General features: G+C 39.1%; 1 protein-coding gene across 23 annotated transcripts in view; it reads right to left on the reverse strand.

The window, feature by feature from the left end:
• The window catches only part of LOC140487166 (eukaryotic translation initiation factor 4 gamma 3-like), a 354,817-nt gene that overhangs the window by 85,522 nt on the left and 251,159 nt on the right, over positions 1-18,136 (reverse strand). For all 23 annotated transcript variants that reach the window (XM_072586763.1, XM_072586783.1, XM_072586762.1 and 20 more), the window contains 3 exons: positions 13,401-13,489; positions 9,637-9,874; positions 2,660-2,793 (listed from right to left, as the gene is read on the reverse strand). In XM_072586763.1, coding sequence (XP_072442864.1) covers positions 2,660-2,793; positions 9,637-9,874; positions 13,401-13,489 — 461 coding nt within the window. The remainder of the gene's footprint in view (positions 1-2,659; positions 2,794-9,636; positions 9,875-13,400; positions 13,490-18,136) is intronic.

An 18,136-nucleotide genomic window follows, 5' to 3' on the forward strand; every position in this document is an offset into this window, starting at 1 on the left:
GAGATAGGGAGAGAGGAGGCCATGGAGGGATGTGTAAATACAGAAGAGAACTTAAGATTGAGGCATTGCTTAACAAGAAGCCAGTGTAGGTCAACAAACATTGAAATGGTGAACAGTTAGGACAAAGTAAGCAAGAAGTTTGGATTATGTCAAGTTTTCAGAGGATAGAATATGAAAGACAAGATTGAGGATGCATTGGAATGTCAGAGATAGCAAAGCCATTGGTAAGGACAGCAGATACACAAGTTGAGCCAAGCACAGTCAGGTACTTTACAGGGGTAGAAATAGTCAACCGTAGTGATGGCACACATCAGGGCCATATGAGAGGCTGAGAGCTCCTCTCAGGATCAGTTATACCAGAAAGGCTGTGAACAAGTTTGTTTCCACTTTAAAAATCTGCTATGAAGAGAGCTGGAGTCAATGAATAGGTCCAATTTTTTGGTGGGACCAAAGACAATGACTTCCATCCTCCTAATATTTAATGGGAGGAAATTTCTATTCATCCAGTATAGGGTGTTGCAAAAGCAGCCTGAAACTTAAGAGAAAACAGAAGGAACCAAGATAAGAGATCTGTTTTTGTCAGGGCCCATATGGAAATTAACATTTAATTTCAAACAATGTCACAGAATCAGTACACAGATGAGAAAAAGGGGACAAGGATAAGTCTTGGGACACCAGTGTTTAAGTGTGAATGGAAAGCAGCCTTTGCTATAATTTGATAGATAAAAATGGGATCAGGTGAACACAGTCCTACTCTGGTAGTTGCTGGAGAAAAGGCAGAGGAAGATTAGAGGGATTTGAAAAAACTGTGTTCACAGGTTTAGGAGTTGACAACACATTCATGCCCTGAAGAGGCAAGGGAGACTGGAGACCGGATGACAGCTTGCAAGGATAGAGGAATTGAGCAGAGTTCATTTTGACAGGGGTGATGAGGAGAATTTGGAGAAAACGGGTCAGTACCTAATTATGTAAGTTAAGATGGTCACCAGAAGGGGAGTTGGGTGGTTAGCAGTCTAATGGGAATAACTGGGAGGAAACTTTAGATGCATTTAATGGATGAGAGAACATGACGGGAAACTGGAGTAAACCAAGTCCAGTGCAATAATTGGGAAGGGTACCTGAGAGGAAGTTTGCCTCAGTAAAGCAAGAGGATGGTAAGGAAGTAACAGAGTCAGCTGATTGGATGGTCCTAAACTTAGATAAAAATGCAATGAAGTTCTTTACTTGCTGTAGGTTAAGGCACAGAAAAAGAGGGGAGAAGGGGTTAAGAGGATGATTTGCAATATAGAACATAGCAAGTAGAATCATACGATTCCTACAGTGTGGAAGCAGGCCATTCAGCTCATCAAGTCCACAATGATCCTCTGAAGAACATCTCACCCAAACAGACCCCATTGACCTATCCCTATAACCCTGCATTTCCGATGGCTAATCCATCTAGCCTGCATATCCCAGGACACTATGGGTAATTTAGCATGGCCAATTCACCTAACCTCTTTGCATATTTTTGGACTGTGGGAGGAAACCATGCAGACACAGGGAAAATATGCAAACTCCACACAAACAGCTGTCCAATGGTGGAATCGAACCTGTGTCCTTGGAGCTCTGAGGCAGCAGTGCTAACCACTGAGCAACTGGGCCTCCCTGAAGGTAAACACTCTCCCAGCATCTATCTTGTCAAGTCCTCAGAAACTGGTTTGTTTCAATAAGATCACCTCCCACTCTTCTAAACTCCAATGTGTGCAGGCCTAACTTGCTCAACCTCATATTATGATAACAACTTCATCCCAGAAATCAACCTATTGAATCACTATATAGAGAGAGAAAAAAACAGAGCTAATGTTTATGGTCTATGACCATTCATTGGAATTGGGGAAAAATTAGAACTTCTAACTTTTTCCAGTTCTGATAAAAAGTTTCTATCTTTCAGTTATAAAGATATTAATAAAAGCTTCTAAGGTCCATAGTAAATACACACATTTACCTTTAGCTCACCAACTACTAAACTCTGAAGCTAGTTTGTGGGTGAATTCCCCAAACAGATGCCACTTATTATTTATCCATCTGTCCACAAGATAATTTGCCAAACTGAGCACAGCACTATGACAAAATGTCTGGGTTTTCAAACACCAGCTGTTGAAGCATACGGAAAACAACTTCAGGACATCCTTAAATGAGATGAAAGTTTCATCCATCCTGGCTCCAAAAGCTTTGTTACTAATTAATCAAAGTTCTAGTTAGACACTATCTGAATCCGGAAGCTGGTATAAGAAAGGAAGTCTCCAGGTAATATCCATTTACATTACAGCATGAAGCTTCGCTATTTATCGGATTTTTTCCATCTGATGAACTGCATTATGGTGGCTTGCATTGTCATGCTCAGGCACACTGCACATCCAGGCCCATATTCTAGACCTTCACAAGAAGCATCTCAGTTCTCCACCTTTTATAGCAAAAATAGAATGGAACAGCAAGCAATTCCCTTTAACAGGAAAACCTTGAAAGTGTAAAGCGCTATCTTTGTGGACAAATCCAAGAATTACTCATTATGCTTCAGAAGACAAAAAGACATTGGGAATAATGCAAGTATGTTGTCAGATATTATAGTGACACTGGTTTGTAACAATTATTAGCATTAACACTTAGCCAGCAAACCCACCTTATCAAGAACAACATCACTAATTGCTGGCAAACCATCTGGCTTTTGTGTACTGGCTGCAATGAACTGGAATCCAAGGAGAAATTCCCGGTCATATCGTTTCTTTCCCTCCTGATTCAGCACTTTCCATTGTTCTACAATGATACAAAACATAAGTTGACTTCATTCGGTATTTACGATTAAATAGTTAATTTTTTAAAAAATCACATTCACAAAGTGATATCTCAACATTACAATCTTACAAAAATATTAGATTAAAGGTTAGGCTTTTGTGGATGAAGACTTAAAAGGCCTTTAGTCAAAATATATGCATTTCAAAACTTGGGCTGTTCAGTCTGAAAAGACGGCATCTAACAAATCTTAAGAGGCATAAAAAGCAGTCAGGATGAAAACAGTTAAACCAGAATATTACTGCGAGGGTCACAAAAGGATAAAGGTTCAAATTGGTCAAGGGTAAACTTAGTTTTGATATCATGGAAGTTTTCTTCAGACAAAAACTATTCAACAGACAAACACAACAGAAGTAAGGTAACCAAACACTGCACTGGAGTGATTGCATATTGTGTTTCGAAAGGTTGAATTAAGATGCGTTAAGTATACTACCTAATTAGCAGTTATTTTGTGAATTTGAAAACTTGAAAAAAATCACAACAAATCATTTCATAAAATTTGTTATTTTTTTCTGTTTCTACCCAGAATTAAAACCTAACAAATCTGAACTGAAAGATGTAATCTTTTAAAGAGCAAAACAGTATCAATAATTTATCTAAAGTACTTGTCCTTTTCCTGATCATCGGGTCCCACTGTTTAGTGTGGCGCTGGAAAAGCATAGCCAATCAACCGGCATCCGAGAAGCAGGAGAGTCAACGTTTCAACCATAAGCACTTCATCTGGAATGTGGAATGTGGCCTGGTTGCAGGGGGTCCTTCCCCAGCCCTCAGTATCTCATGTTCACCATGGACATCCAGTCCCTATACATATCCAACCACCATCACAATGGACTCCAAGCTTTCAGTTTCTTCCTCTCACGCCAACCCAACCAGTACCGTTCCACCAACACACACATTCGATTGGCTGAACTGGTCCTCACCCCCAAAAACTTCTCCTTTGAATCCTTACACTTCCTTCAAACCAAAGGAGTAGCCATGCGCCCCAGCTATGCCTGCCTCTTTGTCTCGGTATGTGGAACAGTCCATCTTCTACAGTTACACCAGCACCATTCCCCACCTTTTCCTCTGCTACACTGAAGGCCATATCGTACTCCCATGAGGAGGCTGAACAGTTCATCCACTTCACAAACACCTTCCACCCTGACCTCAAGTTCACCTGGACCATCTCAGACACCTCCCTCCCCTTCCTGGACCTCTCCATCTCTACTTCCGGTAACTGTCTCAACACAGACATCTATTTCAAACCCACTGACTCCCACAGCTACCTAGACGACATCTCTTCCCACGCCCCCTCTTGTGAAAATGTTATCCCTTACTCCCAACTCCTCTGCCTCATCAGCATCTGCTCTCAGGAGGACCAGTTCCACTCCAAAACATCCCAGATGGCCTACATCAAGGACCACAATTTCCCCTCCCACTGGTCAACAATGCCCTCCAGGTACATCTCCTCCACTTCCTGTACCTCTGCCCTTGAATCGTGCACCTCAGACTGCAACAAGGACAGAACCCCTGGTCCTCACCTTCCACCCCACCAATCTCTGAATACAACGCAGATATACTTCCCTCCACTCCTTTCAGCATTCTGCAGATAGCATTCCCTCCACAATTCCCTCACTAGATCCATGCCTCCCACAAACCCGCTCTCCATTCCCAGCTACTTCCCTTGCCGCCGTAGGTGGTGTAAAACATGCATCCACACCTCCCCTCTCACTTCCATCCAAGGCCCCAAAGGACCCTTCCATATAGAGTCATAGAGATGTACAGCACGGAAACAGACCCTTCGGTCCAACCCGTCAATGCCGACCAGATATCCCAACCCAATCTAGTCCCACCTGCTATCACGCGACCCATATCCCTCTAAACCCTTCCTATTCATAGACCCATCCAAATGCCTTTTAAATGTTGCAATAGTACCAGCCTCCACCACTTCGTCTGGCAGCTCATTCCATACACGTACCACCCTCTGCTTGAAAATGTTGCCCCTTAGGTCTCTTTTATATATTTCCCCTCTCACCCTAAACCTATGCCCTCTAGTTCTGGACTCCCTGACCCCAGGGAAAAGACTTTGCCTATTTACCCTATCCATGCCCCTCAATTTTGTAAACCTCTATAAGGTCCCCCCTCAGCCTCCGACGCTCCAGGGAAAACAGCCCCAGCCTGTTCAGCCTCTCCCTACAGCTCAAATCCTCCAACCCTGGCAATATCCTTGTAAGCCTTTCACAGTCCTCCAGTCTGAAAAAAGTAACCGCCCACCACCTTTGAGCCAGTTCTGTATCGAAATCCGGTAGAGATTTTCCTCCACCTCCAAACATCCCATCTACTGTGTCCTTTGCTCTCGATGTGGGGAGACAGAATGTCTCCAGGACACATGGACTAAATAACCCACGCCCTGTGACAAATCACTTCAACTCCCCTACCCACTCCATCAAGGACATGCAAATGTCATCTGCTGCCAAATCCAAGCCACCCGACGATTTGAGGAAGAACACTTCATCTTCCAGCTTGGGATCCTCCAACCACATGGAATCAATGCAAATTTCACCAGTTTCCTGGATTTCCCCTCCTCCCACCTTATCCAAATCCAACCGTCCAAATCTGCACCGCCCTCTTGAATGGTCCCACCTATCGTTCCACCATCCACCCTGACGCATCACCATCTCCCATCTTCATCTAGCTATTGCATTCCTAGCTACCTTACCCCAGCCACACCGCCCCCCCCCCCTTCCATTTATCTCTCAGTCCCCTGGCCTCTGCCTCCCCCTCATTCCTGATGAAGAGATTGTGGTCGAAACATCGATTCTCCTGCTCCTTGGTTGCTGCCTGACCAGCTGTGCTTTTCCAACATCACACTTTTTGTCTCTGATCTCCAGGATCAGCAGTCCTCACTTTCTCTCAGATCCAACCATTCAATTGGTCGACACAATCAGGGTCCAGAACTGTGGGATTCATTAGGTCATGGAGTTCAATGGGTTCAAGTTGCACTCAGATCAGAGCCCGGGACTGCAGCCACATCAGGGACTTGTGATTTATGGGCATGATGATATTCTATGCAAATACTTAACATTTGTTTTTCAACTGAAACTTCAGTCAAGATTTAACAAAATCTAAAATTAGTCTAAGATGAGATATAGCACAATCACTGTAAAGTGGATCCATTTGCGGCCAGTTACCACCAAAGCAGACTGCAGCCCTTGATCATCCAATTTTCCAATATGAATTTTTCATATCCTAAAATAGTATTTCAAAGCTGTTTTTTTAGTCAATCTGTTCGGAAATGCTATTACACACCTTTGGAGCAGGTGGAACTTGAAGTCAAATAGCTTTTGGAGATATTATTACACACTTCTAGAGCAGGTGGGACTTGAACCCAGGATTCCTAGACCGGAGGTAGGGACACTACTACTGTCCCACAACAAGTAGTATTTGGATACTTAATAGTCTTCTAAATCTAGAGGCAGCTCATAATCTTCTCCTGATTATTAGGCAACAATGTTCCAACTGCTGCTTCAGAGTTCATATAATTAGCAATAATTTAAGTACAATGCAGATCGGTTTGGCTTACAAATCTACGAACTTCATTTCTATCTAAAATACATCTTGAAATGATGCATACCAAATATTCACCAGCACTCCTAATTTTAAGCACCTGTGATTCTGCAATATTGATCCCAAGTTCCAAGGATGTCTTCCTCCTTTCACCAGATCTCATCAAAGTCTGGAACAACCAGTCATCAAGTTACTAACTATTCCACTTCAGTTATTCATTTGTTGCTTTTGTCACAAAGCTCATTCCTTTCTTCTGAAAGCTGTTCCTTTTCTCAAGAATACTGTGTCCTTGGTTTTTGTCAGAGGGGTAACAAAACTGTCCCGGTTCCGATTAGACTGGTTTGGTACAGAGATTAAAGGGAATTAAGAGGCTTTTTTGTTTACATGTAAACAGATGAGACTTCTGGCCAAAGTGGTCATGTTTTAGAAGTGACCTGTATAATGAAAGGGGAGTGGTGAGCTATCTAGCCGAGTAGTTCAGTCCAGAACCAGTTAGGAGTTCAGCTGTGTAGAAACAGGCTCTCTCTCTCTCTCTCTCTCTCTCTCTTCCCTTCTAATTTTAACCTGTAAGCATCTGTCCCATTTTCAAAACCGTTTTTAAGGGGGTTTGCTTATTGGGATTGTTGTGTATATTTGGAACAGCATAATTAAGTCTAGTTTGGATGGACTGAGTTCCGTAGGGGTTCTTTATTCTGTTTTTTGTATTTCATTGTGTAATCTTGTGAATAAATTTTTGTCTGTTTTAAAACCTGCTAGTCAATCTTGCTAATTTACTTCATGTAATTTTCACTGAAACAAATTGCAATGTTATGGTCTGGGCTGCCTGCTTAACAATGTTTTGAGAGGTCTGGCCTTTTAATACTTTTCCAGTTTACTTCAAGGTATTGATTAATACAAGCACAAACTCCTAGTCCTCAGATAATTGTCCCATATTCATTTTGTACACAAATTGTGTACCCCTCCTGAAACTTTAAATCAAGTAATTGTGTCAACACTCCAATTCCTAGCTTCTAAACTAAATCACCTTCTTGTGTTTTCTGCACATCATTTAAAATGTCAAAGTAGTTGATGCTACTTCAGTAAATGCTTTTAAGACTCATATAGCTTTTTTTTGAACAGTGAAGGAATTAAGGGTTATAGTGAGAGGGCAGATAAGTGAAGCTGAGTCCACGAACACATCAATCACGATCTTATTGAATGGCGGTACAGGCTTGAAGGGTCAGGTGGCCTACCCCTGCTCCTAGTTCTTATGTACTTAGCTACACAAGACCTTGATATCTCATTCACTGAAGGCTGGGTAAGCAGATGAACATTAGAAGCAGCTAAAAAGCAGATTGAGCATTAGTTTTAATTACCTTTTTTAAACATATAGGATGAAGATGGATTTCAAGAACCGAAATTGATCTCAAATGCTGATGAAATACAGCTCATGAAAAATTATGATAATTTGCATGCCTGAAAAATCAGCAATTATTTGTTTTAAACGAAGACTCAATTGGGGGCTGAGAAATCAATTTAGTCAGAAACAATATAATCAATCAGTGCAAAATAATCCACTTCAATTTCAATTTTAGTGCCACTGGCACAGTGGTTGTGTCCCTGCCTCTGGGCAGGAAGGTTAGGGTTCAAGTCCCACCTGCTTTAGAAGGTGTGTAATAACGTGTCCAAAACACGTTTCTTTTTTAAGTTAAAATCTGAATTTGAGCAAAACCCTCGAGTAGGGATTTCAAGATTGCATTCCTGTGGTAGAAGATTGTGCAACAGTGGCTCGAATAGCTGAAAGTTGGAAACAACCAGTCATCAAATTACTAACTATTCCACTTCAGTTATTCATTTATTGCTTTAAATACTTTTCCATTTTACATCAAGGTGTTGACTGATATAATTACAGTTCAACAGGTACCAGTAATACCGTTCGAAAGTACATCACTTTATTAGCAGATGGCAGATGAGAATGTGGTGCTGGAAAGGCACAGCAGGTCAGGCAGCATCCAAGGAGTATGAGAATCAACATTTTGGGCGTATGCTCTTCATCAAGAAGATTCCTCATGAAGGGCTTATGCCTGAAATGTCGATCCTCCTGCTCCTTGGGTGCTGCCCAACTGCTGCGCTGCTCCAGCACCACATTCTCAACTCTAATCTCCAGCAACTGCAGTCCTTACTTTGCCCTATTAGCAGATGGCAGCCTGGCTACCTGTTGCAATAATCTCTGCATTATAGTTGTGGCCATGGGATCAGCACTAACTCATTAGGTAATAAATAATGGAACCACAGTATAAAGAAAACCACCAGAACTGCAAGGGAAATAATGAACAAACAAGGAGATTTAACATGAAGAATGTATTGTGTCTGGCAGATGCTAGGTATTCAGTTGTTAACACTATGTGGCAAGTTTTTTTTATGTCAAGTGCAATAACATTAATTCAAAACTTTCACCAATTGTCACTGATGCAATGCTTAAAGTTAGAGAGTTGGATTTATTTTACATAACCATGACAGTACATTACTGGAGGACACAATTAGTGTGATGGATCTTATGGGAAGTGGTCACTGATACAAAAGTGCCCTCACAAGTAATAAATAAAAGTGTCCTCATAAATAATGGCCTGATTGGACTACGAAAACTTCTCTTTTTACTTTTCAAATGAGTTTTACATAAGAATAAAGCTTTCTGTATTGATGGAAACTTTCTTAAATAGATAGCAATTTTGCCTCTACGTAGCTAGCCTATAGCAAGAAAGTGTGGATTAGTTACTAACTAGAATCTAAATCTAATCTATCATGAAAATATTCAAAGCATACAATTTTATATTTCAATATGAACAGCAGAATGGTCATGTAAATTCAAGACATGATACATTAATGTTTCAAAAGATAACACCATAATCTAAATGCTTTTCAATTTTGGAAACCTGAATAAATTTTAATTGTTCATCAATTAAAACAAACCTGGACAGTGAAGATTTATCCTCAGATATACATTACTAATTGAAGAGTGAATTTTAATTAATACTCCTTTGTTAGGTACAATACTTCATAAAAGCACTAACTGTTGCAACTGCTCTGCTGAGACACACTGACAGGATTAACAAGCTAAACTAAAATCCTTCCACTATCTTAAACACAGCCAACATACAACCTCGCACAGCAACTTGTTTCGACCTAAAAATTCCATTAACATCAGTAACTAAGCACATTCACGATTTTCAAATTCAGCTGGAAACAAGCAGAAACAACATGCATTATGAAACCAGAATTTACCTTCCTTGAAGCTGGACACTAGGTTGTCATCAGGGCTTTCTTTGGTGCTGGCCTCAGTACTTTCACTTTCTGAAACAGACTCTGAACCATTTTGTTCAGGTTCTAGATCCTGATCCCCATTCTCTTCCACTTCATGTTTTTTAATGTTAAAGTCTTCGTCCAGATTTGCATCTGGAATTGACTGATCTTGTTCAGGTTCAGGAGCATTTTCAACTGTAGTTTCTTCTTCGACTTTAGGCTGAAGCATGAGGGAGATGCATGTTACTTTCAAATGCATTCCCAACCTCATTTAATCATCTGATAAACACCATTAAGTCTGATCTAGAAATCAATATTTCAAAAAGACCAAAATACAGTAGCTTGCTTCCTATTTCCAGCAGCCATATAAATACAGGAACTAGGTGAAAATGATGAAATCCTGAAACAAAATAATAATTTGAACATGGAGGAAATTGGAAATTCTCTTAAACAGACAGCAATTTTGCTTCTATATAGCTAAACTATAGCAAGAAATTATGGATTAGTTGCTAACTAGAATCCAAATCTAATCCCTCAAAAATATTCAAAGTATATAATTTCCCATGGGAGCGAATGAAACCCAAGGTCTCAAGAGACACAGGATGGTAGAAAACTCTACCTACTTTTGTGGAGGAGTGTTTTGGAACTCACAAACAATTGGTGTAGTTGTTAAATCTTAATCTGAGATTCACAGCTGTTGTTAACCAAAGATAATTAGGGATATGGGACAAAGACTGATAATAGAGTTAAGTCAAAGATCAGCCATGATGTTACTCAATGACCTAAGGGGCGAATTGGCACTCTTTTGTTCTCAAGTCTTGCCCGATCAGATAATTCAGTAGGTTTAGATCCCCAGATCTCAAAATCTTATATATTAGTTACTCATTCAGGAATAGCACTATTCTTTGCTATAAATCTCAATTAATGACAAGGCATCTGTATACTTTAGTAACTGATTTCTACCATCAAAGAATCATTTTCCTTTTGCTATGGCAATTTCAATGAAAAAGGAAAACTCAAACAAATGTCCCTTCTGGTCTACTGAACAGCAGTGACAGTAGTTTTAAACTTTATTCAATCGAAACTCAGTTTCCTTCCTGCATAGCAACGTAGCTGATATATATTAAATGTAACATTTCCAAATTATTGCTGGGGAAGGAATGATTAAAATTGGAGAACTGGAAAACACTTTTAAAACAAAATCCTCAACTACAAACAGGATTTGACTACTATTACAATTTGCAAGTTGTACTTCCACAGTTAATGGCATTCTTTTTATACAACTACATGGAGAGTAGGATAATGAGTTTAGGCTCATTAAAGATGGATGTAAATAAGGCTACAATGGATAAGAAAATGGTATTTGTTATGTGGATATACCCACCACCACAGATGTGGCAGTGAATGCAATTCCAGCAGTACAAAGGATAATGAGTCAAGGGGAATAACTCAATGAATTTAATACAAAAATCATAAGAAAGATAATAATGGGTCATTACAAATTTCCAGGCTCTGATAGTCTCCATCCCAGAATTCTAACGCAAAATAGGTTAGAAAACTGTAGTTTTACTGTCACCATTTTCCAAAGCTAACCAGATTGAAAAATGTTACTATTATTTGAGATGCAGCAAACCAGATCTAAATGCAGACTTGTCAAATTAACATCTATTGTGAAGAAGTCACTGGAATCGATCAGAAACAGAGTATTCAGATGATAGAAGTCATGCAGACTTGGACTTCTGAACAGTAGCTTATGTTTGATTCATTTAGTTGAATTTTTTTTTGAGGTTGCAAGCATGGTGGATAGGGATGCCTTCATGGTTACTGTCCACAAGGACCAATAGCAAACACCTGATAAGATTCCACACTTATTTGGAGAAATGAAAGCCTAGGGAATGAGGTAACCTTGTGAGACAGGGATAGGGAACATAGTAGGACACAACTAATGACGCTCTCCAGAAGTTTGCATTGGGAGTTCAGTTTTTCATCACTTGTGATATAAATGAAAGAACTGTGAATTATATATTCATGTTTACAGATGGCACTTTAAAGACATAGCAAGGTGCACAGGTGTGAATGGAAAGTTACCAAAGGACATAAACAGACTCTAAACAATGTAGAAAACAATTGTGGAGAGTTCAATGTAGGAATGTGAGACACCATTCAATGAACAAAAAATTTGGATTATTTTCTTAATGACAAAAGATAGAAGCTGTGGGAAAGTTGATATTTGAAGTATCTGTGTACACAAATCACGAAAAGCTTGTGGACATGTACAAAATCAAATCAAAAGTTAATGGAATGTTGACCTTTGTCTCAAAAGGATTGGAATTAATTGAAGAAACGCTTCTGTTTTACACAACCTTGATAAGACCCAGTTTAGCATTAAGCACCAAACATTAGGAAAGACATATCTGTCAAGGGATGCAGCACAGATAGCAAATCATATTTAGCTTCAAGAGTTAAATTATGAGGATATGTTGTTTAAACTTTGCTTGTAGTCCCTCAAATTCAGTTGGCTGAAAGGGTCACATAATTGAGACACTTAATCATTAAGAGATTCAATAAGATAGATAATTTCCTGGTGAAGAAATCCAGAACCAGTGGACACTATCTTCAAGTTGGAACTAGGCCAATCAGCATCAAAATCAAGAAGCATTTCTGCCCAACAAAGTTGTAGAAATCTGACGCTTGTCTTCATTCCTATCACCCAAACTCTGCCTTCTGCACCCACTTCCTGGCAAAAAGGGTGCAGATGCTGCATCAAATGACATTTTCAAGGCCAAAATCAATGTACATTTTCAGAGAAGATATTATGGAGCAAAGATAAATCAAATTACTTGGTAGCATAGATATGATCCAACAGGCTCAAAAGGTTGAGGGGCTTACAGTTATTCCTACTTTCTGAAAATAAAAGTTGAGATATGTTATTAAAATATCCAATTATGATAAATCAAATATTTAAACCTAGCTTCGTCTCCGCAAAGACTTCCAATTCAAAAGGAATAACTATAATTAAAAATAAACCAGATTTTTGGCAATTAGTTTAATTTTCTTTTAAATATCAAGTTTTTAAAAAAAATTCTTCAAACCGCTAGAGACAGTTGAAGTAAGGCCATTTACCTTGCCAGATTGTGTCTGGGAGGCCTCCTATGAACAGTTAACATCAATGAACACAATTTATCAGAGCCTCTTACCACACTGTAGGGATTCTATGATTCTTTAAATGATAAATTTGTAGCTACATTTGAGGTCTTATGACCCTAGGAATAAATGAATAGGAGTAAGCTATTCAGAGCCTCAAACCTATTTTACCATTCAAGGAAAACATGGATGATTGCAAGTGATATGGGTAAGATCCCTTACCAACTATTTGCATACACCATGGGCAATCCTGGCAGCATAATGCTTTTAGTGGTGATAAAGAGTACAACATAAAATGGGCTTTTCTCAGATAACCAGACATTGTTGTTGAAGATATTTAGAATTAAGAAAAGCTTCACAGTCATGGTACCCCAAATAACAGTTAATAATACTCTCATCTCACAACTGCCAGGGAATCACCCTTAACAGTACTGGGTAGAGATTTCAGGCTTACCTTTGGTTAGAAATGGTTAAGTGTGCTTTGGAAAAAGGATGAATGCACATCCTACCAACAAGATTTCATCCCAACATTTAAATTTGCACGAAAAATAAACAAACCTTCAACATAACACAAAGTATAGAGTGCTGAAAGTAACTCTTACCTTTTCACTGATCTCTAACAAATCTTCTTCCAGCCTGTTCAGCTCTTTTGGCTTCTTCTGCATCTTTGGTGCAGGAAGAGATAGCGGGACTGTAATACAGGTTGAGGGCTATTATTCTCTTGGTCCAGTTTCAAAAAGCTGAAGTCACTGGAATTCATTATGTTACTACTTTCTTAGATCAGACTCAAAACTAAAATTGCAGTAATCTTTATATTTCAAAGATAATATTATTCCAAAACTTCAGATTCTTAGTTTTAAAAAAAAAGCTATTGGATTCTTTTAAGTAAAGAAATGTATATTAAATACTGCACATTAGAATGTTAAGCAAAATGCTACCATGTACAGAATACTTGCTTATGTGGGAAAACCATGACATAATTTTGCGTCAGATGACTTCATTCAGTCATTTCCACATAATGAGCTGAATGCAATTTAGGGCTACATATATAAGTTTAGGTATGTGCGTACTTAAAAAAAGGAATATAGTAATTTGCAACAAATGTTGGACACGGATACTGTGGGCAAAAAAACTTCACATTTTCAGGTTTGATTATGATTGAATAGAACTCCTAAACCCTTCCACTGATTGATCTTGTGGAGCTAAATGACCCACTCTGGTTTTTAATTCATATGTTTGTATGTTGTGCTGTACTGGCATGCCAGAGTGAAAGTTTTGGTATTGAGCAATATATAAATGTTCGTTGAGTTTCTTAGCAAGCAAGCTTAGTATACAGCAAAAGCACTAAGTCATGTAAAAAGTAACAATATTTGTTTGATAATGAAGCTCACAATTAGTACACATTAAAAATGAACGCATTTAAATACATCCAATATTGATTTAAAAAATTTGAACACCATTGGAAGTATACTTAAAATGGGATGACAAGCATTTTATGTGTCCTACATGGAATGTTAGGACATGGCCACATGACAATTTCCTAACCCCTGTCATACCATGGAGTGTTTAAGGAGAGACCATATTCTTCCTTTCCAAAACAGAACAACCATAGAATATGGTGCACAGCATTAAGCAATGTTTACAGGGCACTGACAAAGACCTGAAGCCAGCCTAGGGATGGCACAGTATATATAAAAGAGAGGAAAAACAGGAAATGGAAGCAATAAGGAAGGAAAAAATTAGAGATCCTCAACACTGAGAGAACACCGTGCCACGAAAGAGAGTAAGTGCAAAAAGTGACATACAGCAGTTATTAATGACAGGTAATACTGAGTTTGTTTTTAATTTAAAATGCCTAACTTATGCAAAGCTATATAAAAAAAAGGATGCTATTGCATTTACATAAAGACATAATTTAATTACCAAACTATTTCAATTAGAGTTGCAGTACACCTTATTCATTTCACATCGAATTTCCAATACAAGCAATATAACTTTCACTTTCCTTACACCTGATCAATGTAGAACACTGAGCACCGTTTCTATTTTTAAAAATACCATACACAGATCTCCAGTTTTAGTTCATACTCTAGTTTTGTGTTGGACCAACTTACTTTTAATACGTACAAAGAAATCTAAGAATAAACTAAATCACCATTATACAATGCACAAAGCAAAAAACATGGACAATCACTGAGCAAGTTTGTAGGTTCCTAAAGGAGATAAAACAGGTGACGCAAAGATAGGTAGAGGAACAGGTAGTGCTGATGAGGCACAAAGCTTATGGTCTAGGAGAGAGAGCAAAGGAGGAACAGATGGAATACAATGTGGGAAAGTGTGAGGAAATGCACTTTAGTACGAAGAATACAGGCCCCGACTATTTTCTAAATGGGGAAAAGCTTCAGAAATCTGAAGCATAAAATGACTTAAGAGAATCCTGAACTAAGAAATCTCAAGGTTGGCAATTGGAAAAGCAAATGCAATGTTAGCATTCATTTCAAGGGGGCTGGAGTACAAGTACAGGGATGTAATGTCAAGGCTGTACAAGGTTCTAGTCAGAACATATTTGGAATATTGAGCGCTGTTTGGAGCTCTGTATCTAAGGAAGGAAGAATGCGCTAGCATTGGAGGGGGTTCAGATGGGGTTTATAAGAATGACCCCAGGGATGAAGGGCTTGTCACATGAGAAGCAGTTGACCACCTGAGTCTGCACTCTATGGAGTTTAGAAGGATGAGAAAGTACTCTCTAAATTTCAATGTGATCCTAAAGGGTCTGGATATAGTGGACATGGAGAAGATTTGTTTCCGCTAGGAGGAGTGTCTAGAACCTGAGGATACAGCCTCAGAATGAAGAGATTACCCTTTAGAACTTAGATGAGGAAGAATTTATTCAGCCAGAGGGTGGTGAATCTGTAGGACACATTGCCGCAAAAGGCCGTGAAGGTCAAGTCATTGAGTGTATTTTAAGACAGATTCTTGATTAGTAGGTGGATCCCAGGGGTTACAGGGAAAGGTAGGAGAATGGGGTTGAGAAACCTACCAACCACGATCAAATGGTTGAGCAGAATTGAATGGCCAAATGCTGCTCCTGTATCTTGTGATCTTCAAAGGTGCTTGACTGGGTAATGAAGGAGCTAATCAAAGGGAGAAGCATACTTGAACTTAGACCATCATGAGCAGAAGTGCAGTCACCCACATGCTCCAACCTGATGGCTCGGCATATCCACCACTCTAACATTATCAAGCCACAATATGAACATTCAGCATTCTTTCACTGTTGTGCATCAATATCTTGGAACTCCCTTTCTAACAGCCCTCTTGGTATTCCTACAACTCAAAGGACTGCACAGTTCAAGATAGCAGCTCACCATCACCTACTCAGGGCAATTATGGATGGGCAATAAATGCTGGCTTAGTCAGCACTGCACACATTCCATGAATGAATTTAAAAACACCAGACATGATCAGTTTCAATGGTATAAAACAAATGCTTTCTTATTTTCAACCAGTTCTATAAATTTAAGCTACTTTATTTTGTGGATGCTTCCCATATGAAAATGGTTATCAAGCATTTTAAGAATGGCATGTTTCAAATATGGCACCATAATTGATATGTATACTCTCCTTCAAAAAAAACTACTCTTGAAACATAGCTTCTTTTAAAAAAGAATGAATGCAGTAATAGGGATTAGGGATCCACATTTAATGCTGACACTAAATTCTGATTGCCATCATTTCAAAGTCTCAAATTACCTGTTTTTCAGAACAACCTGTAAAATAACAAAGCATTGAAAACTTTTTGAAAGAATATTAACCAGACATTTCCATATACATCACACAAAGTGGCAAGATAAAAGCAAGAAATGGCATGTTTCAAAAATACAGAAAAACAATGCTCAAATGAGGAAAGTCAGAATAATTTCTCTGAAGGACACACAGAACCAGCATAATCAGAAACAAATCTTACCCACTTTTTTCAGGAATTCACTCCCCTTTGACAGGCTGAAGCAGAGATCTACCCTGGTAGGTTGATGTAAAACTTATCTTTAAATACTGAAGATGAGATTAATGTATCCAAGCAAACTAAGACAAGATAGCTGCAGTAGCATTGCTGCACTTAAGAAATACATCAAATTTAGAATCTGGCCACGTATATGACAAGAATATGACACCCTTCAGATCTGTAGCCTTTCACTGAAAGAAAATCCTGTTGTAAACTGATTTTCAGTAAACAAGAGGCAAATCTTCATATGGAAGTCTCAAGTCCATAATGAGCAAAAGAAAAACAGAGATAGCAAAAGAAAACATGTAAAATAATTATTGCACCTAACAAATTGGTTTCCATTTAAAGAAAATAAGCCAAAATTCCAGGGGGGCGGGGTTTGGTGAGGTAGAGATAGGTGAACACAGGTGGAGGATACAACCCGGTTGGTCAATGGGAGGAATGAATCCAGTTGCTAGCTGGAAGCAAGGGTCAATCAGAAGAATGGAAAGGAGAGGGAGGGACTCAGAAGGAAGGTTATTTGAAGTTGGAGAACTCAAATGTTCAGTCTGAGCTGTAGGCTGCCCAGGCGGTAGGTGAGGTGTTGTTCCTCTTTCGCTGTGGCAATGGAGGCGGCCAAGGGTGATCACGTTGGAAAGGGAGTGCGAAGGGAAATGAAAACAGATGGTAACTGGGAGGTCAGGTCGGCTCCTGTGGGCCCGGCTGAGAATGCTCAGCGAAACATGCCCCAAGTTTATGTTTAGTCTCCCCAATGTAGAGAAGACCATTTTAAATACTTGAAAAGTTTCATCAAATATTACAATTTGGTTTAATTTGTAGATTGCTAATGGCAATGAGTTCTGGAAATTATTTTGAGATAAAACCTGGATTATTTTCTTTGTAGCAACAAAGTTAAGAGGAAATTTAATATTGTTGCACAAAATCATGAACTTATTTTGTAGAGTAAGACAGAAAAATACTGTTTCTAGTGGCTGAAAAGATAGCAATGAGAAAACATAGATTTGAGGTAGTTGACAAAATGGCAAGATGGAAGTCTTTCTACCCAGCAAATTATGATCTTGGAGAATATACTGAAAGGGTGATGGAAACAACTGGAACAGTAATATTCCAAAAGGTGGTGAATAAATAATTGTAGGGGAATGGGGAAAGTCCTAAAGAGTGGAATGAACTAGGTAGCTCTTCCTTTGTTACTGGTACAATTGGCCGCCTCTTTTTTTGGCATCAGGAAGGTCTTATGGTGCAGTGTTAGAGCAACTACCTCAAAAGCCAGAAACCTGGGTTTAAACTCCACATCAGGACTTATTGGCCTTGGAAGGTACGTGCAAACAGGTTGAT

The sequence above is a fragment of the Chiloscyllium punctatum genome, chromosome 16, assembly GCF_047496795.1.
Source record: "Chiloscyllium punctatum isolate Juve2018m chromosome 16, sChiPun1.3, whole genome shotgun sequence".
NCBI classification, from domain to species: Eukaryota; Metazoa; Chordata; class Chondrichthyes; order Orectolobiformes; family Hemiscylliidae; genus Chiloscyllium; species Chiloscyllium punctatum.